Below are 24,230 nucleotides of genomic sequence, written 5' to 3'. Positions count from 1 at the left end.
AATTTTCTCTGAATTTTGTCCACATCACAATCATTACAAAAAAATATTTACCTCAAGAATAATTTTTGAAAAATACACTTCCTAACTGGGAAAATAAAACAATTCATTTACCAGGTTCACTCTGAGAGACTTCAGGGTCTGCTTTATGGGGAAGGAGCACATCTCTTGGAACTGAAAAAAAAAGATTATAAAACACTGTGCACTCTAAACGTCATACCTGGAGTGAAACTTAACCCACAGATATAAAACCTTGGTAAGCAGGAATGAAGCAAAGAAGGTATTTCACAATAGCTAAAGAGCTAAGTCAAGAAGAGGACCATCTTTCCAAAATGGGAAAATGTCACCGCGTAGGGAAGGTTCTAACGGCAGTAAAATAAAGTTAGTCGCAGGTAATTTTGAAGATTCTGTTGAGGGGAAAAAAAAAGGAAGAAAAAAAGTAATGTAATTAAACACAAGAAGGTAGGTCTCCCTCAAATTGTCTTCAAAGTAATAAGTCAGTTTTTGTCTGACGTGGTTAGCTGCCATTTGATATTCCTGCTACAATTCCACTGACAACAATAGAAAATACATTATCTTAAAGAAATGGTCTGTAAATTCAGGGAAGCAGCAAGAAAGGCAAAACTCTTGAATATCTAAGAGGTGAACAAAGTTTTATTCTAAAAGGCACTAACAGCTATTATGGGGGAAAAAATAAAGCCGAAGGAATCAGTCACTCATTAGAAGATACCGAATGTGAAGTTTACGAGAGTGCTTGTTACACAGTAAATGTCAGATAAATGTTGCCATTTTCGTCATTCTTAGTGATGCGGCTTCTAGTATAACAGGTAGAATATAGGTATTAGGGCCTCCTGACATATGAGAACATGAAAACAGGAGGAAAATATATGCTAAACAATAAGCCTACTCAGAGTCAATCCTGATATCCAGTATATTTTTAATGCCTGTGTCCAGTTCTACTTTGGCAAAATAAAATGGTAGGCTGGGAATCTGATACCTTCTCTCTCATTGGGGAAAATACCAGGGTGATTTGCCTGTTGTTAATACTGGATTTCTACAGCAAATCTCTTTTTAGGAGCAAGATAACGGATTTCTTTGACTCAGTTTCCCCAAAAGGAGGTCCTTGTCAACCCTACTCACTCACTGACGTTTTCCTACCACGCTGAATTAATAAATACCCTTAGGTATGGCTTGTAACTTTCTTGCATCTTATATGGTGCTGGAGGAGAAAAATTAGGATGCAGGCTAGAATTCTGCCTCTGAGAAAGATGCAGGAAACTTTTGTACCATGAGGCGGACAAGCACCACTTTATCATTAGTGTAGAAACAGATTATATAAAATGGACATTCATTCTCTTTTATGGCTTTGGGGATCGCATTTAATGTGCATATCACATCTGTTCTTAGTCTAGGCCACTAAGTACCAGTGAAATCACAGTTGTGGAATTTGGTCCGCTGAAAAGAAATATGACTCCATTAGAACGTCTGTGAGCTAAAGGTTAACCACCAGGGGAACTTGAAATCTGGATTTTTTTTTTTAAAGGTAACTTCGAAAGGGTTAGTGGTGGACAAAGTTAGAGAAAACCCATCACCATTGTGAATATTTCACTTTTGCTATGTAGTATTTTCAAGGATTCAAGTGGTAAAATAAGAGGAATTTCTAGTTGTAAATCAAACTAATTGTTTATCTGGAAGGTGAGGGAGAAGGCATTTTGGTGTGGCTCTGAGAAGGTCATGGCCATACAAAGCTGCCCGAGTTTATAAACATCTTAATTGGTTGCAGTGCTAGACTATACTGGGGGACCTGGGATTAAGGGAAGGAGAAGCTGAAAAGAAATGTGCTACCAATAAATCCACCATACTGTAAATACATTACTCACTGCCTGCCTTAGTTTCCTGAGGAATTTAGACTAGGATAATGTGGATTCCTGCTGCTGCGATTGGCACTTTTTAACCATGAAGTGATGATTTAATAACTGCCATACCAGACGTTCTAAAGCAAGTGAAATCAGTGGAAAGGAAAGAACTAGAAATATTCACAGGAAAGGGATATGAATCATCCTCTTACTTGGTCAACGGCAGCTCCAACAAATGCAAAGTTGTTTTTTTCTTTTCCCCTATGTGGCATTCCTCCGTATATTAAATTGAATAAGAGCATGATTCTTAAAACCTTAAATCTTCCATGATGGGGGAAACAGTGTAAATCATGACAATTTATTGACAAGGCAGTTTTGATTTCCTTATAAGAATATTTACCATTATTATATTTTAGACCCATTTGTATTAACCAATTTACCATTTATATTAACTAATCAGTTAACTTGCCAGTTATATTAACTGTGTTTTTGAATGAAGGGAACCTCTCCAAAGAAAAATTCAACTAACACAAGACAACCAGTGAGTGGAAATGTCCAATACGGACAACTGTAAATGAATATGCATGAATGTTTGGCCACAGTAGATGAGAGAATGACAGAGATAGTGAAATAAGAAATCTTCGGTAAGGTTTATCCCTGCAATAGGCTACAAAGAGATTCTCTTAGAAAAGTAACACACATAGACCACACACCCTTTTCACCTCCAGATTCCCTCTTCCTTTATTCTAACCTTGTACCCTAAGGTCAAGTCTGAGAGGAAGCAGGTTTCCTGCCCTTTCAGACACCAGCTTTACCTGTGCTTTTGGGTCACCTCTCCCATCTCCTCTGGGACCTTTTACTTTCCATTATTTCTGTTATCTTCTATTTTTCTGCATTAGTCCATATTTCCATTTATCCATGAGTTCCTCCCTCTCCATCTATAAAACAGCTCAAAGGCTCCAACATCCTAAAATTCATAACCATTTCCTTGACATGGCGTCCCCTTCAAACCACCCTTTTCTTGCTCTCATTCCTTTCATCTAAAAACTCCATCTGCCTCTGCTTCCTGCATCTTTTCCATCCACTGTGGACCTGCTTCTGTTTCACTGATCTCCTGCACCCATGGATCCACGAGGCGTCACCCATAGTTGTAAAGTTCAAAATGCTCTGAAGACAAAGTTGTTGTTGTCCCTCTGCCCGCCCCCCCCCCCCCAACTTATTTGACAGCAAAACCTGACTAGAACTGACCTGAGGCTATGTACGGTTTTTATTCATCCTGAGCAGCGTGACTGTTCATACTTCTCACTGCAGACTTATGAATATGCTTGTCATCAATGGTGTATGCGCTATTTTACCTTTCCACAGTCTGAAAATTGCTGAATCCTGAAGCACGGGGCCGCAGGTTTCAGATGCAGGCTTCTGGATGCGCACTGTCAAGTCCAGCAGCTCTTCTGACCCCTCTCGGCCCTACCGTCATCGATGGCTGCCCTTCCCTGCCTTGCCTCCCGAGGACCTCCTTCCTCTCTGATCTTCTGACAGCAAATTCTAGGCTCCTCTTCCTCCATCCACTCTTTAAACATAACTGTGTCCCCTAAGACTTTGACCTCTGATCTCTTATTTCTCAGTCTGTACTGTCTCCTGGATGATGTCACTGACTCACAAGATTTAAAAACCTTCTACATGAGACACATGACTCTATATCCTAAATACTGAGTTCTGTTTAGAAATCCCAAAACACCTTTCAACCACCAGTCCTACCGGCCCTCCAAACCTAGCACATATAAACACAAGCCTTCATTCCTCCCTCTCCATTCCCTGCCTTAGTTAATGGTAATATCATCTACCACCCGCCTAAGCTAGAAATCACAGTGTCATCCTTCTCTTCATAACAACATTCAGTCATTGTCTACATCCTAGCAATTTCATCTCTGAAAGATACTTTAGCATTAGTCCCTTCTTTCCTAACGGCAAAAAATGCTGAAGTGTGACTGAAAATTAGAATTTTTCAGAGAGAGCAGTTATAGAACACGTGTAGGATTGGATAGCTTGCTGAAATCTAGATTTTTTTTCCCCCTGGTTTGCTCCCAATGACTGAAGTCTATCCAAATACTTCTGTGGTGACAGAAGTTACCACAAAGCCAAGACAGTCCTTGGTACAAAAACAAATCTACAAAAAAGGCACAGCTCTGTTGAGCCAGGCATCAGGGCGAGTCCTTTGCTCTGAATTGGAAAGCATTCGTCCAAGGTAGATCAAAAGAAAAGCCAGTTCTGTTTTGGTTCTGGACATGTTATGTGGGCTCAGTCTGTCTAGATTCCTCATTAAGTATTGTAGATAATTAAACTGAGTGATTGAAAGATATTTTCTAAAGGCCTAACTGGACGAAACCTGTGTTATGACTAGCAATCTACAGAATGAAAGAGCTGTCCAGAGACTCCGAGACTGACTTCTTTAGTACAGGTTTAAAAATTTGATTTTGCCACTTTTGATATCTCTCAGAATAAATTTTGAGACAAACATCGTATTAAAACATAACTATGTCCTGATTTCAGTACTACATTTTATATTTTTACAGAGTATCTATCTCTCTAGGATACCAGCACCCATTAAGTTTACATGTAATTTACCCTGTTTTCTGAGGAGCCAGTAAATAAGGTCGTGGGCTGGTTAGGATGCAAACCTGAGCCTAGATACAACCCCAAAACTGTTTGAATCCAGTTTGTTTAAACACCTGGGAAATAACTGAATAGTAGTAATGATTAACGAGGATTCTTCCTGTAGCATCACACCCCTGGAGCCCTGGGGAACTCCTGGTGGACACGGTGGCAGGACCAACACCAGGCGGAGAGACAGAATTCAGTCTGAACATTTGGAACTGGAGAGTCAATAGAATAAGTGCAATGAAGGCTCCGGACGGAGTGTGTGTGCTGCTGTTCCAGGGCTCAAACGCACCGGTTAGAGTGTCCGTGAAAAATAAGGTGTTGATGGAATTAAGGCAAATATGAGACATTAAAAACAGGAGAAAAAGTTTAGCTATTAGATATATCGGTTTAATGAGATTCTGTCACATCAGGACTAACAGTATTACTTTCTCTAACAAAAAGTGAGAAATCGCTCATCTCTACTCTTGTTATCTGTAATGACTCCATTTCCGTTACACACGTTTTTCCATGATTGAAAATAAGAAGTTGACCTTTTGCAAGTGGGAAGATCAGCTTTTTCCTTATTGGCATTTATAATATTGACTGTTGCATTTGACAGTACTAATTTAAATTCTGGATTTCAAGGCAGTCGAGGCTCCTTGTAGCCTATCACCACCCGCAGCAACCTAGCCACCCCACAACAGCAGTAACACCCTCCGCTTATGCAACCTGGAAAACATGATAGCAAGTGAATCCACTTGCTTCCAAAATGCCATTATTTCAAGCTACAGGAATCCTTTGGTTCTAGGAATGTTCTATATACTTCTAGGACCATCTCAAAATTTATAATAATTGAACCTTTAAAAAAAAGGGGGGGTACTTAAAGTATTTCTCAGATACTCAAGTTAAAAACCTGGTTTGGCTTATGAGTGAACAATAGTGAACTAATTAGTGAAGCTAACAGTGGCTTCCTATGGTCACTTGAGGATACAGAGAAATGTCTGGGTCCTTGCAGTCCCTACCTTAACGACTCCCACAAATACAGGATTATTCCCCCATAAATGGGCAAAAAAAACCTTCTCAAATGATAGGCAAGAAATGCATCTGTAGCTAAACAAATCATTTTTTCTTGTATGAAACAAATTTTTTGACTCAAGCAACTGCTCCATGAACTGGTAAAATAGAATAAAAACAAACAAACCACCTCAGTGCTGGGTAGTGTAAAATTTCTGAACCCAAGAAAATGGTTAAGCATCACTTCCTCCATTTGTAAAACATCATTTTATCATTTTCGTGGAAAAATTCTCAATTCTTTATTTTATCTTATCTTGGTGAAACGTGAACGTAGCATAGTTAACACTGGTAGGTTATTTTTTTATAAGTCAGAAAATAAGAGAATTCTGATTCTAGAAGAAGCATTCTACCCTTGGGATAATTCTCTTGCCTTTGGATTATATCAATGGCTTACTATACGAGCACTTAGATAACTCTTATGAATGCTTTGAAATAATATCATGCATGCTACATGGTATCTGAACGTAAGTGAAACATGGACCTCACCTCCATCAGCCCTCATGTTTCACTGCAGCAGAGTGTGACAGCAAGAATGTGTTTGGCTTAAGCATGAAATAAAGCATTTACCAGGTGGAGTATAGGACACTTCTGGACTTGGTGATGTCTTTGGCTTCGGAGTAACACGCTGGAACAGCTTAGGAGCTGAAAGAGAGAGCTCGCACCATGAGTCATTTGGTTTCAGCATCTCCCAGTCTTGCTTAACACATAAGATATGACAAAATATAAGCCTGATGACTGATTTTTTAAAAGTGCTGAAATGGGATTTAGGTGGAAAAATAAACCTTACGTCCTAGAGATAGATCAGTTAGAGTTCCAGATATTTTAAGCAAATGAAATCTGAGAAACAGCAAAATTTGACTAAGCACAAGGGTAGGATGAAGAATTTTTTGAAAACTTCATTTCAGAAGAGATGGCAATGTACCCAAGGCCACAATGCTCCTCCTCTCTGGGGGTATGCTTGACTTCTTAAACCCATCCCCACGTCTTTCTGCGAAGATGGATTCAGTGAAGTCGGAATGGGAGCCCACGAAGCACGGACAAGAGCGGCTGAAAGTCAGCTCAGCAAGAGCAGAAAGTGAAGTGGGCAACGGATTGGAATGGGTGGGCTCACATTTGATGCCCCCAGCAATCCTTAGGCTCTAAATAAATATTTAAATGACATGTTCACAAACCAAAATTGTCTTTCCACAGCTGCTCCTTTGGAATAACAAGGTGCTAATGTAGTAGATACCAGGGAAAAAAAAAGGTCCACTTTATTTACAACTCATTTTACAATTTCAAAAATTCTTTCATAAGGATTATGCCCTTTGATTCTCACCATAATGCTGAGAGAAAGGAATTATCAGCTTCACTTTAAAGCCTTGGGTTGGAGACTGTTTGCCTGGGGTCACGTGGTCACCACGTGGCAAGACCTGAACTGAACGCTGAGGTCCAGACAGGACTGCTAGGTCCCAACACTCAGGCTCACTATATCCCAGCTCTGCAGGTCACATTTTAATTTGTTCCTCATTTTTTTAGGCAGAAATAACAAACCTGTCCTAACTCAAAGGGTGACTGTGAGAATTAAGTGTGAAATGTCAAAATGATGTGAAAGTTATACCCCTATAAGCTTTTGGAGAATCTTTACAAATGTGACATTGAAGGATCTGAGTATATTTTGCTTTTCATGTTGTTTGCCCCCTCAAAAATTAGGAGTAATTTTGATGGTTATAAGATTTCTAGCTTATTAATTAAAATAATTAATAACAGGATCATTCACTATTTATGAACATAGGAATCTAAAAATCAAACCTGTATTTAATGACAAAATATTCTTGATGATTCCTTCCAAATTTCTGATTCCTCAAATGCCAAATATAGTAAATTTAAAATTTGCTAATTTATCAACATAGCTTAAGCATAAATGAGAAGGTGGCATGCCCAATTACGGAATTTCATTCTGAAAATAGGGGTAGATGAATATATTGCATTGCTTTTTAATGTTAGATGATGCCCTTATAGCCCAACAATAATAATTTGCATTTGGTACTGTACATACGAACAGAACATTCTCCCCCAAATGGCCTTTAAAATTTACAACAGCTAGCCAAGGGTAAGGAGGAAGTACTACTAGGATTTAAATATTTGTCTTTGAACTATTGAGTGATACATATGTATACATACACAAATATCCTTGAAAGACTGTAAAAACCTGGGGTGTTGCTGGGATCTGTTAAGTAAAGCTCATATTCTTCTGGGTAAAAGAGACCCTAATTTCACCCACTGTTTTTTTTTTTTTTTTTAAACTAAATTTATTTATTTATTTATTTATTGGCTGCATTGGGTCTTTGTTGCTGCACGTGGGCTTTCTCTAGTTGTGGCAAGTGTGGGCTCCTCATTGTGGTGGCTTCTCTTGTTGCAGAGCTCCTGGATCTAGGTGTGTGGGTGTCAGTAGTTGTGGCACATGGGTTCAACAGTTGTGGCTCACAGGCTCTATAGCACAGGCTCAATAGTTGTGGCACATGGGCTTAGTTGCTCCGTGGCATGTGGGATCTTCCTGGCCCAGGGTTCGAACCCGTGTCCCCTACATTGGCAGGTGGATTCTTAACCACTGTGCCACGTAGGAGGTCCCTGACCCACTCTTAAGAGGAATAAGTAGAATGCATTTTTTCATGATCAATTTTCCAAATCATCCCCTTACATTCAGTTGCCCTGACAAAGCTAGAAGTATTTGGATTGCAGCTACTTTCCAGGGGAGATGCTGATGGGCTGGGAGTTTGCTCATTTGGGACAGAATCAGGATGCTCTCTTGTTACAGCCTGCAGTCACTCCAGGGTTTCAGAGTTAAAGTGGAATCACTGAGTGTATGCATCTATCCATTCTGAAGTTGCTTATCTTGTTGAGGAAGATTAGCTAAAAGCCTGAATCAAAATCAAGCAAAGCTGAAACTTAGAATACAGTGTGATAATGGGAAATGAGAGTAAGCTCCTGATTTACTATATTGTATTTTTATAAGTACAGAGTACAGCTCAAAAAGATAAAATGTTGAATAAGTCTTCCTTCTTAGTTCATATCTCCTTTACTTTTTAATGTTACTAACCAGGACTTTATATCCTCAATGCCTTAACTTCCAGCACTTCTTGTTTTTCATCTTTTATTTTCCAACTTTCATTGTTTTATGCTTTCTTATTTCTTTCCATTTCTCATTTTTCTGCTACATTTGTTCTATGCTTTATATTCACATAAAAGGTTGAGAGCTTCTTCTCGTGATTTTATCTGTTGATTTCTTAAGGTTAGATTTTAGTTTCCTATCCACAAATTTAATTTACTTGCTTTGTTTTTCATTCTTATTCTATTTATTATTCATTACTTATTCACTAATCATCAATTATTTCCCTAGTATTTCTTATATATTAATATTTCAAATTTATTTCTTATTATTTTAAACTTCTTATTCTTTCAGATGATTGTTGCTTTGGTGCCTTCATATACTTACCTATCATACCCATATTATTTTTTTAAGTGAAGTTTTAGTAATTAAAAACACATTTTAAAATACATTAAAGCAGATGTAAAATCATTACATGTAGTACACAGAACTGTCTTTCAAGTTTTTCTTCAAAGAAAAAATAATAGGCAAAATATCTCTCAGAAATATTAAAGAAAGTGTTAATATCTCTCAGATATTAAAAACCATCTGCAAATCTAGTTTTTTCTTTCAGTAGGGATACTGAGATATGATTAAAGAATTTGTGGTAGTAATTCAGAGTTACTACCTAGGTCAAGCACAGCTTTGATGCTAACATTTTTCTTTCCCCAGACCATTGGTGATAGTTAGGGTTCCTTTCCTAGTAAATTGGGTAGGTGCACTTCATATACCTTTCGGAAGTGGGCCATGTATAAACAACAAATTTAAATTTTGGTGATTGGCCTAGACTGTAACTTCCTTGACTACAGAAGGATGAAATTTTGTTTCACATTCCTAGTGTCTAGCACACTGTCTGGCGTGTAGTCAGCATGCAATAAATATTTCTTGAGTGACTAACTGAAGAAATGAATTAGTTTTTCAGCCACTTAAACATCAAGGGGTGATACAACTTAAAATTAGGAGAGAAGAGAGACAGGCAATCAGTTGATTAATGACAATAGACTAGGCAAGACAGGGTATATGCTTGGAGTAGGCACCAATGCTAGAGATGTTTGGCAAAACATGGACTACAGAGGCTGGATGAGGAAGAGAATAAAAAGCAATGTAAAATGCTAAGAATCCACAACAGATACACGTGAGAAACTGAAAGGAGGGAGAGAGGAGTTTTCTTTGAGGCATGTCAAGTTTACGGTAGCCTGAAATGGAGACTTGCCAAGGTAGTCAGAGGAACTGAACAAGATCTTGGTTGAGAAGTTAGGGTTAGAATTAATTATTCAAGGAAGAGCTTCTTGAACAGATTAGAATACTTCATAATGACTTTTGCTTAGGTCCTTCCCAAAATTCATGGCAAAACAACCAAAGCAATACTATGTAATTATTTTATAGGAGAGGATATGCATTAAAAATCTTCATGACCTAATGTTAAATAAAATTGACTGAAAGGCAAAAAAAAAAAAAAAAAAATTGCTAATTGCCACGGGAAGGATATGCAAGGACGGTGGAAGGTTTTCTCAAGCTGGGAGAAGTGAAGGGATTAGTCAGGCTACTCTTTTAAGAAGTTACATTCTCTTCCATCCCCCTCTCAAATAATATAACAGTAGGGAAGCTTTTTAGAATAAGCTACTCCAATCATACACTTTTTGATAAAGTCTAAAAATAAATGTAAATATTTATTAGGTTTCAAAGGAAGTCTTATTTTATAAAGGTTAAAAACCTAACTTGCTATAATGCAACAGAGTAACTCCACTAACATCAAACTTTGCAGGCAAGAATATAAAATAAGTATTTACCTGGTTGTGTCGGTGGGATTCTTGGATGTGGAGATGTTTTTGGTTTGGGAGGAGCCCACGGTGTCTGCTTGGGAGCTAAAAAAAAGGATATAGGTTCGGAGCTCTTGAGCTCTCAAGAATCACAGTACCTAAACCTCTAGGATCTCAGAGATGTTTGTTGAGTAACTGAAGACCTAAATACACAGCAATGCAATTAAAATTCTCAAAAAGCCATAAAGTATAAGAAGATAATTTTCTTATTATAATGGGGGAAAAAAATCCAAGAAGGCATGTTAACTGATACCCAAGATATTCAGCTGGCAAATGAAACTGTTGGAATTTTAGAAATATCCACTTCAGCTTTCTATTAAATAGGTTAAAAATAAATTTCATAATAAAATTATTCTTCCTTATTATAAATTCACATCATTTTATCAGGATATCCTGGTATAATATTTTAAGTGCAAAGAGATACAATTTCTTCTAAATAAGAAGCACATTACATTCCAAATATACCTAGAAAATGAATGCATCTTAATAGTAAGTGCTAATGGAAAAAAATTAATCTTGTTAAATGAAACACAATTTTTATTGGTTGTACTGGGGAAGAAAAATTGAACAGAAATTGAAAGGATACATTATTGAAGAAAGTTATTCTTCTGCTGGACAATTCCCAAAGAAGTTCTAGGACATTCAGTGTAAAAAAAATCAATTATTTCTTCACCAAGAAAATTAAAAGTTTATCCTGCTGGAGGAAAAGAATTATTAAATGCAAGATTGCAGCTTGTGGAAACACCTCATTTGGTTGGATTAAGTGTGTTTGAGATAAAGAGAGATAAGAAGAAACAAGATGGTTTTCAAGGTCACGGAGTTTCAGGCACCTTAAGAAAAGCTTGCTGAAAATAAGAGATATTAGATAAAAGAAGAAGCTGTGTCTATAGAGACTGCTTCCTTATACTTAATCAAAATATACAAGGCATGCAATAGTTTCAGTGGAATGTCTCGCCTGTAGAGAGATGAACAAGATATGTTGGAGATTACACTGGTTTGGGAGCCTGGAGCTGGCTTTGCTGATCACTCTCTCTACAACGTCGAGTTTTTCATCAACAGTAACAGGATTTTTAAGAGCCCTTCCAACCCTAAAATTCTATACTTCTACTGTGTCCTTAGTCTTGTGATATTCTAACTCTGAACTGCTTTGCTTGCTGAGGTTCAGACTGATAGGCTATTTGCTTCCCCGGGGGGTATAAGAGACGACCTGCAGGTGAAGGCATGTCACGAGGCAATTCTATAAAAAATCGTTCAGAATGAGATTAGTATCACTGATAGTATCTACAATTAAATATTTCAATCGTGTTAATGATTAAAGCTATTTAGAAAAACTTTAGAAAAGTTAGAGATAATTGACACTGGCCCAGTTAATGCAGAGTGGAATTTTGGTAAAAATTAAACTGTAGAGTTTAACAGGCAAAGTTTAACAGGATATTTTAGAGGACAATGAATAAAAGTAATATCCATATCTCCTTCGGAAGTAGAGCCATATCAAATAGTTTAATGGCCATCAAAATACAAGTTTGGGCTTATTTATGATAAACTGAGGTTCCAAGAAAGCCTGTAGATATTGAGAGAATTTTCCCTTGTAAGAAGAAGCACATTTAGTTATCCGCATTGATGATTTGTTTTCCCATATTTCAAATTCCACCATCAAGTAAACCCGTATGACTTGTCAAGGGACCCGTTTGCTTTCAGTTTCTCTTATTTGTATGCAGTGAAATGGCCAAACTGCCACAGGAAAAAGCAGTAGAAAGTAGTAAGGGACCTGAATAATGACAAGATGACTGACCAACTATACCCCTTTATGTGGAACGCTCCAGTATTTTTGGAGGCTCTGGTTAATCTTAACAAATTAGCTATCTTAAAATAGTTTGTATATGACCACAGATTTTGTAAAACTAGTCAAGATGATAAAGTATTTAAAATTGGGATATACATTTATATTTTAAAAAGAATATAAATGTTCTTCCCCAGAAACATTAATATTTTCGGCATGAAAGACTTGCAGAGTAGCTGAGAGCTGTTTTTCAGTTCTATCCTGAATAATGTTCACAATGCTGCCAAATGATTGGCTATAGGTTTATGGATAGAAGGGGTAGGGGGGCATCAGAAAGGTAGGATCAAAGACTGTGAGCAGTGATTAAGTTAGGGCTCTGATAACTAGTAATAGTGCCCAAATATATTGTCTTTCCATTCTTGTAAGTTCTGCAAACACTAACCTTCTACATGAAATACAAAATAACATATTTACCCGGTTCGGTCTGAGGCTCATCTGGGCTGGGTAGGATTACAGTTTGGGAAGGCAGAGGTGATGTTTCTACGGTAACTGAAGGAAAGTACCCAGGGTTACTATATCGCTTCACACACCTTGAGTACAGAGGACAGAAAAGATGGTAACAAGTAGATTTTAAAGAAAAGAAAGAAAGAAAATTGCACGTCTGCAGCAAGACAGCACTCCTACTTCTTCATAATGCATTTGGTTTAAACACTGCTTAGAGATGCCAGGTTACAAAATACTTTCAAGATAAGCAATATCCTTACTTTTAAAATCCTCACTCCACACTAGTACCTCCCCAACAATGCTAGAAAGATATGTTAAAAGAGGAACCATAAAGACAAAAACAAAGTAATAAAAAATGTTAAAGCATAAGCCATAAAACAGCATTGAATTTTGTTTAATGACAAAAAAAAAATCAAACAAGTAAATGAATGTGATGAAATGAGTGTTAATGGAAAGAATGTTGCTAGGGCAGAAGGTATCATCATACAAAAAAATATTATCTGAAATATTCAACATAATACCAAGCTGGCAGAATGTTCAACATTAGGAAAAAGACGCTTTAGATTTGACAGTTTATCGGTGACTGAAGTAGAGAGAGACCAAGGTCTAGATACAAAGCTGAATGGGAGAAGACACTTTTTAGACAATGGTTATGAATGGAAGCACCTAGAAAGAAAATTAACTGCCATGACAAAGAATGATGTTGCAACATGAATTCACAAGGAGGGAGAACCTGGGTTCTCAGGTGATGGTGACAATGGGGACAAAGGCTGCTGGGGTGTGTCATTACCTAGTGTGGTCTTGGGTGGTTCAGACATATTTGTAATAGATTCCACAACTGTATCAAAACAAAGGAGAACAATTTTTAAAACTGTAAGATATTAAGCTACAGTCAAGTATCTCTTTCTTGAACACCAACACACTTCATTCTCTTGAGAATCTGTATCACATGTTTACAGATAGGACAATGGATTAGGATAAGAAAAAAAAGAGAGAACCAAGAGGGAAATCCTATCTATAATCCTAATTCTCCAACTAATCTTTATGTTTTAACTGTCATTAACTGTCAAATGTAATTATGCCTCAATATTTAGATACCACAGAGAAACTGAAATTTCTGTATTCAGAGAGTCAATTACATTTTAAGAATTTAAGAATTTTAGAAGCTATAGCTCTTCAAAGCTACTCAACTTTATACCAAGTACCCCAGCTTGGACTTTCATATTCCACAAACTGTAAAAGATACTAATTAAAATTTTTTTGAATAATAGAATCAAAGCATGAAAACCTTTACCACCTTCAGTCTTTGGCTCTTCTGGCCTGAGTGGTGCTTTGGCAGTGGAATATACATAATCTATTTCAGCTGGTGCTAGGGAAGAAACAGGGAATGGCGGGTCAGTGACAGACAGCCCATAGCACCCAGAGTGGAACACTGTTTAACTGGAAAACAGAGGTTAATTATCTCAAGTAGATGGATTTGTGAGAATAAATAACTTTTAGGTTATGAAGGTGACTACAATTTAAGAGGGCAGAAATGAAGGCAGGAAATGAAGGCAGTGTACAATGTGGCACACGCACACACACACACTCACACATACACACACTCACACACACACACGATAACCGGCACGGTCCACAGCAATTACTACTTGGAGCAAAGCAGATAATTTCACTTCCTTACATTTTTTTGTGTAAGGATTCCAGTGAGAAAAAGATATAGAGTGAGTCCTTTGAAAGCATGTGGATGAATCCTAAAAACAACATAAAAATGAAAAGTAGGATGTGCATACTCAGATTAAAAGAGTGATCAGAATATTAAAAAAATGAAATTTTGCATTCAGAGTGAGAGGAAACTAAGGGAATGGTGAAACTTACACAGCAACACAGCAGACACTAGCAAAATGTGCTGTATATAATATCTGACTGTCAAGATTCACTGGATGAGCGCAGGCAAGATGTGAGGAGCCATGAAACGTCACAAAGCATGAGGACATCCCAAGATGACTTCCACAATGAGATGGAAAAGCACATATACCTGATTTCCCATTGGGGAACATTATTACCTATAGCTTCCTTTGATGACTCAGTGCTAAACGTAACCGATTCCAGGACTTCAGAAACTAGCAAAAAACACAAAATGGTACAATTGATCAAGGATGGGCTGTTGTGAGCATTGAATGAATTCATACAAACTAAGTATTTAGACAAGTGCCTTGTACCTGTAAGTGCTCAATGTCAGCTGTTACCATAATAACAACAGTATCATTAACACTAAAGGAAACTCTAACAACTGAACTCATAATTTTATAAGGATCGTAGGTTATCATTAACAACCATACCTTGTTCCATCAACACAAGCACCAAATGCCACTTAGTTAATTAGGAGATACACAAAGGTGATGAAAAGAAATTACAATCCTGTGTTAGGAAAAAAACAAGATCTGGTGTTTCAAAACAAATGTCAGAGGGTTGCAACTGCATGGATAAGCATGATCTTTAAAATTTGTTTTTAATTGTGAAGGGCAATAACGTTCAGGGTCATATTGTACAAGGTGAAATTCTGTTATCTTTACTGAAGTGCGCTCCTTCTCCTTCCTTAATGGTCACAGTTGAATGAGCATTCTTTCCACATAGCAGAGCACAAATTTAGCTTATTATTAAAGAGACCCACAAGTCTGTAACTTAGTGAAAAATAAAGAATAACATCAGTTCTTTTAAGCGATTTTGTTGACTACTTAATCAGATATGTGATTATTCTCTAATATGGTACAGAGCAAACCCAATGAAATGAAGATAAGTATTTCTATACAGTTGAATAACATAATATAATGTATTACTAATTTACACCAATATGCAATCACGGAAAGAGCATGTACTATATATAGAGTTGTTAAATGTGTATTCTTTTGCATTTTTTAAAAAACTATTTGGAAATACAACACTTGGAGTGTATCCCCTGAAGCTCATGGCATACCCAGACAGATTAAATAATCTATTTACCAGGTTGACTTTGTGTCATTTCTAGGCTTGGTGATGTCACTGGTTTCAAAATAAGAGTTTGCAGTTCAGTGGGAGCTGAAAGAAGAGGATCTAAGTTGTCAAACTAATTATGGATAATTTATTTCACAGGATTTAGACAAAGGTAGACCTTCAGAGTCACAGGGTTATGGAGAGGTATGTGGAGTACGCATTATTTACAGCAGAGATTGGCAAATTATGGCCCTCCCAAATCCAGCCCTCTTCCTGACCAGTGAGCTAAGAGTGATTTTTACATTTTTAAATGATTGAAAAAAAAAATTAAAGGAAGAGTAATAATCTATGACACATAAAAATGGCAAGAAATTCAAGTAAAGTTTTACTGGAACACAGCCACACTACAAACTAAGATGATTTAAGGCATATTTACATACCACTTACATCTTGGCTTTGGCTACCTACAAGCTACAACAGCAGAATTGAGTAGTTGTGACAGACTGAATGGCCTGCAAAGTCTAAAATATTTACTAACTCTTCATATAAAAAAATTCACTGATTTGCTGACCCCTGATTTTAACTATCCTTCTAGAAAAAGCAAGAGCCTATTTGAAAAAAATGAGGTTCTCAGTGACTATTGTACTTGAATCTATATTCCCACAAGGGCTTTATAAGAATTTCCTACAGCCGATTTCATGACAGTGTTATTAACAAAATGTTCGGTATTACCTAGGAGTGTTTTGGCTTTTGTTCCAGTTTGACCACCACCTTGGGTACCCTCAATAGGCATCTCAAAACTTTTTGTTTTATTTTGCTGTTGCCACCATTCCAACCGCTAATTCAAATCCTAGTTATTTCAAAGTTCAACTGTTCTCTATCAGCCCACATAGATCCTTGACTCGTTTACATATTTTTTCTATATATATATATATATATATATATATATTTTTTTTTTTTTTACCAAACAAGCTGCTTTTGTATAAGCAAACTATCTTTTACCTAAGAAAAACTCAGGAACAGGTGTTCTTCACAACTATATTGTACTTTGTTCAAGAGATAAAACATGCCCTTACTTTTGATATCTACCTCTGTTCCACATCCCACCCTCCTCAACTGCTACTACGGTGCTGGGACCACAAAGGGCAAGGAAATTGTTGTTTACCTAAGACAAAGAAGCAACACCATTTTAAAAAGAAATGAATGGAATAGAATGCTAAGAGAATTGAATAAAATGCATCTTTTGTCAGAGAGAATCCTTATGCATTTGGCTACTATATAAATCTCCTCCAACCGTGAACCTTCTGGTCCACATGCAATTGTAGACATGCTACCTTCTCTCTTAGAGGGCAAGTTAGCAAACCACATCACTGCCACTCTTGGGACCCAACTGCAATGGGCTGGAAGGACTCCTTAAATGGAAAACCATCGAGTTCCTTGGTTTTTCAACTGTGAAGCTTTGGGAAATTTAATGTTTGGGAGAAGGAATTTCCCCCACGTTTTGAAACTAAAGGAAGAAAATTCTGAGTTGCTATTGTATTTGTAGGTCTAGAAACCAGCAACAGCATTGTACATGGACCAATATTTGCTGAAATATTAGATTTTCTTGAGTTTATTGCCTGAGTTTGAAAAATTTTACTTTACCAATCTAATTTGTTCCTTATCACTGATGGTCTTTAGAAACCAAAATAACAACAAAATTTGTTAATTTAAGATACAGCTATTAATATGCATAATTATATACTCAGAGAGATTCCTACTTAGTAAAGATTAAGAAACAGTGTTAAACTGTGGTGGAGAATAAGGAATCGTTAAGTTCATCGATGATGGGGGAGCTTGTAACTTACATTCACTAGAATTGACACTCCCAGGAAGCAACTTTTTTTTTTTTTTTGGTAATTTAATGTAGCAGGGAAACCTCATTCCTTAAAATAGGAAGAGAATAATGAGAATATCACAAAGATCTTATAGAAAGTAAGTTACTCGGAGAAATTTCATGGTACTTAATTATCATCATTTTATAGATCTAAATACCAAACAGAAGCCAAAAAATTTGGACTTAAGACTCTTCACTGAATCATATAATGAAAGGTTAAAAGGGTTTTCATAGAAGATAGATTTCCTCAGCTGGATCCAGGGACGTCTGTTAAATGCAATAGGTAGCACTTTAAGAATCCTGACTACTTATAAGATGAAGCACAAAACAGAATTCTAACAGCAGTCGAAGGAAGCAGGAGCAACTCTGGCCGTGGTAGTGATAGAGTGGGTTTTTAATGAGTGTAGAAGCATTTAACGAGGTCACAAAAATCATTTCCCTAATGTTGTTTCTGAACATTCGGAACTATGAATAGTAGGTTCAAAGCTTGCAGCAGGAACTAACCGAAAGCAACAATGTGAACACAAGGAAGTTTAAACATAGAAAGTCTTAATTTTTCTCTCAAAACATTAGTTTCAAATGACAATTTTTTTAAACTTTTGCATTCATAGAAAGCAAATAGTCTCTGTAGCTAGGAACAATTCATTGCAGAAGGTAGGCACAACCTCTGAACTCTGCTATGAATCTTCGTATGGTCAGCAAGAGCCTTTCCTAGGTGTTTGACTTTCTGATTCTCACAGGAAAGCTGGCTTTGGAAAATCTGTTTAGGCAATATACACGAAAAAAATATGTGAAAGTAACTTGTTGCATTTCTTGGAAGCTGAAAAAAATACCTATGTTTATGTACTCATGGCTATAATAAATTGATCACATGTGTTTAAATGTAGATATAGCAGTAAATAACCATGAGTGACTATGCCAATCTTGCTATAAATAAGATAGACCAAGAACTTCATCCGAGAAGCAGCTGCTAACCACACCTTAATGCCTTGACTCTTAGGGAACATGAAGGCTATTACTTCCCATCAGAGGCATTGCTCTTGGACCCCACTGGGACAGAATGCTAGGGTTTACCCCTCAAACCGTGGAATAAGACATTTACCCGGTTTGGTCTGAGGTGCTTCAGGGCTTGATGTGGTTTTAGGTCTGGGACGTGGACGACGAACTCGTGATGTTTTAGGAGCTGAAGGAAGAAATGCTGGATTACTCCAGTGAAGGTGGTTTTTGAAATAAGGTTCTAGATTTTCTAAATATGTTATAGTTCCTTGAAATGTAAGGCATATATTTTTACGATCCAGGTATGTTCACCTGTTTTGTTAATTCTTTTATCACTGAAGATTCTGGAGAGGTAAAACTCACACAGAAAATTAAGTCAAGAAATGAAAAGTTTGTGAACCTCTAAAACAGGTAAGGACTATCATCAAACTGTAGTTAGTTCACACTAAGAAATTTAAATATGCCCCCCAATCCATGGAACCACACAAATTGTTATGATTTAATTGGTCTAGAGAAGACACAGACATTCCAGACCACGTCTGAAACTCAGCTTTAAATGTGAGCACTGTTTAGACAAAAGTACACGACACAAATTCAATTAAGATTACATGGTAGACAGATATTCTGATCTAAGTCCATGCACAGCTTTTAGAAACAACAGGTAACTTCTTCATAGGGCCTTCAATACTCTTATTAAGAAGAAAAATAAAGTTGAAGAATAGCAGAGGATGACACGATAGTCTTATGAAGCTAGTGACAATGTGATGGTGGTGATGACAGAATGGGTTGATGAGGAGCAGGAAAAGACTGTTGAGGAACACAGAACATCATTACCTAATGTCGTTTCCGGAGCCTTGGTTCTGAGAGTGACAGGTTCAAGGGCTGTAGGAAGAACTGGTCAAAAAGAATAAAATAAACCAAAGAGATTTAAAAAATTCACTTGAAGACTAATTTCAGAAGCCAACAGTTAAGCTTCAGGACTGAGAGAAAAGAGACACACATTTGCTTTTTGCAGATTTGGCCAAATTGCAGCCAGTATCCACTAACCGCGTAAGACAAGCACAGCATTGCACCTTGTTCAATATCACTGTGGTCAACAAGAAGTTGTAGATGTCTGATTATCTGACTCTTGCTGGTATGGAAGACTCTCCTGATAAGATTTTCACACATTTATATAAGACATACTTTTCTAACTACTGGAGAAAGCATTTATCAGTCTATTTGCACTTCTGTACAAGTTGATGTAAATGTCTACTATTTTGTCTATTTCAATAATCATGGGTATGATAGTGAGTTCATATGTTTGAAAGTATAAGGATCAATGTAACAAAGGGAGTGTGCTCATCAAAATTGCAAAGTGGTCCTTGATTCAATAAAGTATAAGAAACTCTGTTAAACCCTGTCAGAGAAGGAGAAAGAGTCAGCCTACTCTATCACAGAAGCCCATCAATTAAACTTTCAAGACTTAGGCACATTCAAAAATGTGAGCATTAACTAAAAACATCAGTCCTTGAAACAACAGACCCACCAATATAATCACACAGCCTAATTCAATAAAAAGTTACACAATCAAAAGAACATGGTATTTCCACAATTAAGGAAAAACCAAGGGATAAAAAATAAGGGATAGATAGAAATTCATGTTTGAAAGGAAGCTTAAAATAGCCAATGCTGTTTAAACAAATGTACACGATCACATGACACAACATTGGGTAGTTACACGGCAGTTTGACATCCTGAAAGTATGTAGTATACACACAGCTCTCTTAAATTCAACAGACTTGACATAGAGCTTAGCATAATGGCAGGATAAAGACTGTAATGGAATGACAACAGAGGGGTTAGAAATGGTTTTAAGATACAGGAGAACCTGTGGCTGCAATGCTATGTCAATGAGCGGGAACAGCACTATTTGAAGGACACGCATTCTCATTACCCACGATCTCTGGAGCTTCAGTTCTAAGAGTACCAGGTTCAAGATCTGTGGTAGGAACTAGTCAAAAGCAAGGAAATAAACACTTGTGAAAATTCAGCAAATTAAATCTCTACACCTTCCTTTCTGTCTCTGTTTATCCCCATGATTTTAAGACCCAACCTCTTTCCAACTCCTTATTCCTTTCACAGACTTTTCTCTCTTTCAGCTCAGAGATGTTTATAACCTCTGCAGACAAACAAACAAAAAACCAGCTCAGTTTGCACAGACATAACTGCCTTGGTTCAATATTTTAATGTTTCACATTGAGGCGGGTTCTGAATTTGACTCTACTACAGACTGAGAAGTAAAAACAAGCCGCTGGCTTCTGCGATATCCTCACAGCTGTCGATGATGGGCTGTGGGGAGATGGAAGGCACCTCATGTTTTGTTTCTTGAAATAAAAATGCTTGGCTCTATTTAAGACATTTTGTCTTTAAGAGAAGAATGGAATGGAATAAGAAAACATAAATAAAATACGTAGTAAAAGAGTAGATCCTTATGCAGAAAGCACAGGGAATTCAGCTGCCGCACAAGTCTCCCCCACCATGTTTTCCTTTGCTAACTCAACAGGCAGGAAGCAGCAGCAGGTAATTTTGTGCCTTTACCTACATGGAGCTCAAATGGACTATCACTCCTACGACTAGCATCAACCCCAGACTCCCAAGAACTGCAAGGACTCAGTCCTTTTTAACGAGAAACCTACATTTACCCGGTTTGGTTCGAGGTGCCTCAGGAGTTGGTATGGTTTTAGGTTTGAGACGTGGACGACGGGTCCGTTTTGATGTTTTAGGAGCTGAAGAAAGAAAACCTTCAGTTACTGTGAAATCTGTAGTTCAGAAGCTACGGGTAGCATGACATGTGGCTCTAGGTTTCCTAAAACTTAATAGATTTCCTCATATTTTAGGAAATGTATCTTTTTAACTTCTTAATTTGAAGCTTTCACCCTTATTATAACAGTATTTTTTTTAACAAGTGAAAGCTCCTTGGGAATGAGTCATATAAAAATAAGTTATTCATTCAAGAAGTGAAGAATCATTCATAGAACTCTTCTTTGAATAAAAAGGATAAGAATCACTGCTAAAATATTATGGTAGTGGTAGTAGCTAGGTACAAACTCTTTGACAGTTTACTAAAATAAGAGCATGTCATTAACTGAAATGTCAGTTAACGAACAGGTATCACATAGACAGTTAAAAAAAAACAGTAGAACTTTAGATCCACAAAGAAGCCCCCAACACCATAATAGGCGTTAGAGTCCAGAGAATTGCATTTTTAAATTCAGCTTTAACAAAACATTGGTTAAAAAACATACAAGAGGACAAATACAATTTCAGATGGTTACATGTGTAACAGTTGACCTGAATTAGGTTCATGCATGGCTCTCTTAAAAACAAGGGATAACTTGTTTTAAGAGTCAGAGTCTTCAATACTTTTGGGACGAAGGATATTTTGGAGTGACGACAGAGGATGATGATGTAGCTTTATGAAGCAAAAGAACCTATAGCTATGATGTTGATGGAATGAGTGACAATGAGAAGAAAAAGCACTTAAAGAAGATCACAACGTGTTATTACCTTGTGTTGTCACCCAAACCTCAGTTCTGAACGTAACAGGTTCAAAGTCTGCAGTAGGAACTGACCAAAAGTATTAAAAATAAACCAAGTGATTGTTTAAAATAAAACTCAAAACATTTACTTCAAAAAGAATCTTACTAGTAGAATATAGTTTCTAGAACTACACAGCAACTTTTAAAAGCTTAAACTAGAAGAGTAAACAGTTGATTTCCTAAAAATTGGCCATACCTAAGTCAGGTACCTGTTTTCTTATTCCTCCCCATTTGATTATCTGATTCTAATAAGCCAAAGTGGGATGTGTGGGTACTGCTAAGAACTTATCTTTGGAAAGAGGCTGAGGCCTCAGCACGATGAATCAAATTGGGCATCCCTCCATACTAAGCAAAGAAAGAGCATGGCTTCGTGAGCAAAGAAGAGCATGCTGATATATACTTGATTAAATCTCAGCTGCTTCCTCAATGCCTAAAAATCCAATGGACCAATCAAGATCTAGAAAAGCTTTGACTACCACCTTGAAGTCAGACTTCCTTTATACTAGTATTACAGTTAGACTTTCTCGCTTGGTTGGTCTCTACTTGTATCCATTCTTTCTGATTTTATTCCTTTCCATCTTTCTACTCATCTGTGTACTATGATGACTTCAAGGTTCCATTCTTTTTAAACTTATCTTTCCCTGCTCCAAATATTTATGTACCTAGCACATCTTGTTGGTAGCACCCAAATATCAATCTTGTATTTGCATAGATGCTGTCTAATGCCATCTTTTAATTACAAAGGAAAGGCTTTTGTTCTTAACTGTCTTGCAGGTTTGAGGACTAAAACATGTCTCCCACATCTGATATATTAGCACCTTTGGAATTATACAACTTGGAGGGTACTGAAGACACTTAGTGTTTGTCAATTTGAACTGAATATGCCTAACTTTTCTAAAGAAGCTTTATTTTCAATAGATAAATGGAAGTTAATAAAATGCACAGTGATAGAGATTTTGGAGAGGAAGCAAGAGGCATTCAGCTGGCCCACAGATCTCCCCCTACTGTGCTCTTCTTGCCATCTCCACAGTGGGAAATGCAATTTAATACAAGTTGTATCTTTACTTTCCTGGTGTGTATTGGTTACTCCCAACAATTAGGATTACTTGACGCCTTGCTGGGTTAGCTTGCTGGGACTCTAAACCAGGAACACAAGTTTACCTGGTTTGGATTCAGGTGCTTCAGGACTTGGTGTGGTTTTTGGTCTGGGATGTGGACGAATTGTCTGTTGTGATGTTTTAGAAGCTAAAGGAAAAAATTCTTGGGTTATTACACAACTACATCACATCAGATTTTCTATATTTTGTTAGATATTTGCCTTTTCAGTTTCAGATTTTTGTCACATACATAACTCCTTTTATACCTTCTTTTATCATAGAAGATTCTTTGAAGACAAAAATCACTTTTTAATATAAGAAATAAAGATTAGCAATTATAATCAAAGTCTCATAAAGCAGCTTGGTTGAGCAACAAAAAGGTTAAGAACTGTCGCTAAATTTTAATGGATGATGAAGGACGGTCATCTTGAATCTGAGGTCTGTAATTTAATCTTCCAATCTTTGGTACATGTTCCATATAACTATTAAAATAAGAACATATTATTACCTAAACAGAAACAAAGCAGCAAAATACTATGCAAACAGAAAAATGGTAGAAATGTAGATGTGCAATGAATGGATCCTTTTGGCCCTATAAGAGCTGTTGATGACTTTATCTGCCTTTGTAAAAGGCAGATCTGGATGTGATGGAAAACCAGTTTTACCACAAGCACCACTGGAATAAACACAGAGTGACACAATTTCAAACAGCTTACATGGCAAATAAATGTCCTAAAGTGTGTTCACACACGACTAGTTCTATTAAAAACAACAGGTAATTTAAGAGTTTTCATAATTTTAAGAAGAATGTAGATGAATGGCCACGAAGAATAAAACTATTGTCACGTAGAACAAGATGAAACTCTGGGTCTGACAATTAGCAGGATAAGGCTTGTTGAAAACACAGTGTAT

The 24,230-nt window shown here is 37.0% G+C and overlaps 1 protein-coding gene across 18 annotated transcripts in view; it reads right to left on the bottom strand.

Moving 5' to 3' along the window:
• The window catches only part of ABI3BP (ABI family member 3 binding protein), a 262,791-nt gene that overhangs the window by 63,723 nt on the left and 174,838 nt on the right, over window positions 1–24,230 (bottom strand). For 14 of the 18 annotated variants that reach the window (XR_009047795.1, XM_057697718.1, XM_057697719.1 and 11 more), the window contains 14 exons: window positions 23,383–23,466; window positions 22,190–22,249; window positions 21,319–21,408; window positions 20,577–20,633; window positions 19,475–19,534; window positions 18,747–18,827; window positions 15,799–15,873; window positions 14,862–14,918; window positions 14,096–14,167; window positions 13,589–13,636; window positions 12,769–12,843; window positions 10,485–10,559; window positions 6,135–6,209; window positions 112–171 (listed from right to left, as the gene is read on the bottom strand). Coding sequence is in view for 17 of the 18 variants with exons in the window: in XM_057697718.1 (XP_057553701.1) it covers window positions 112–171; window positions 6,135–6,209; window positions 10,485–10,559; window positions 12,769–12,843; window positions 13,589–13,636; window positions 14,096–14,167; window positions 14,862–14,918; window positions 15,799–15,873; window positions 18,747–18,827; window positions 19,475–19,534; window positions 20,577–20,633; window positions 21,319–21,408; window positions 22,190–22,249; window positions 23,383–23,466 (969 nt within the window). In the remaining variant the exon portion in view is untranslated. The remainder of the gene's footprint in view (window positions 1–111; window positions 172–6,134; window positions 6,210–10,484; window positions 10,560–12,768; window positions 12,844–13,588; window positions 13,637–14,095; window positions 14,168–14,861; window positions 14,919–15,798; window positions 15,874–18,746; window positions 18,828–19,474; window positions 19,535–20,576; window positions 20,634–21,318; window positions 21,409–22,189; window positions 22,250–23,382; window positions 23,467–24,230) is intronic. The other 4 variants (XM_057697720.1, XM_057697734.1, XM_057697730.1 and 1 more) reach the window with 3 other exon arrangements.

Source organism: Hippopotamus amphibius, chromosome 10 (genome assembly GCF_030028045.1).
Source record: "Hippopotamus amphibius kiboko isolate mHipAmp2 chromosome 10, mHipAmp2.hap2, whole genome shotgun sequence".
NCBI classification, from domain to species: domain Eukaryota; kingdom Metazoa; phylum Chordata; class Mammalia; order Artiodactyla; family Hippopotamidae; genus Hippopotamus; species Hippopotamus amphibius.
Note: the sequence above shows the minus strand (reverse complement) of the source record. Positions and strands in the feature narration are given on the sequence as shown.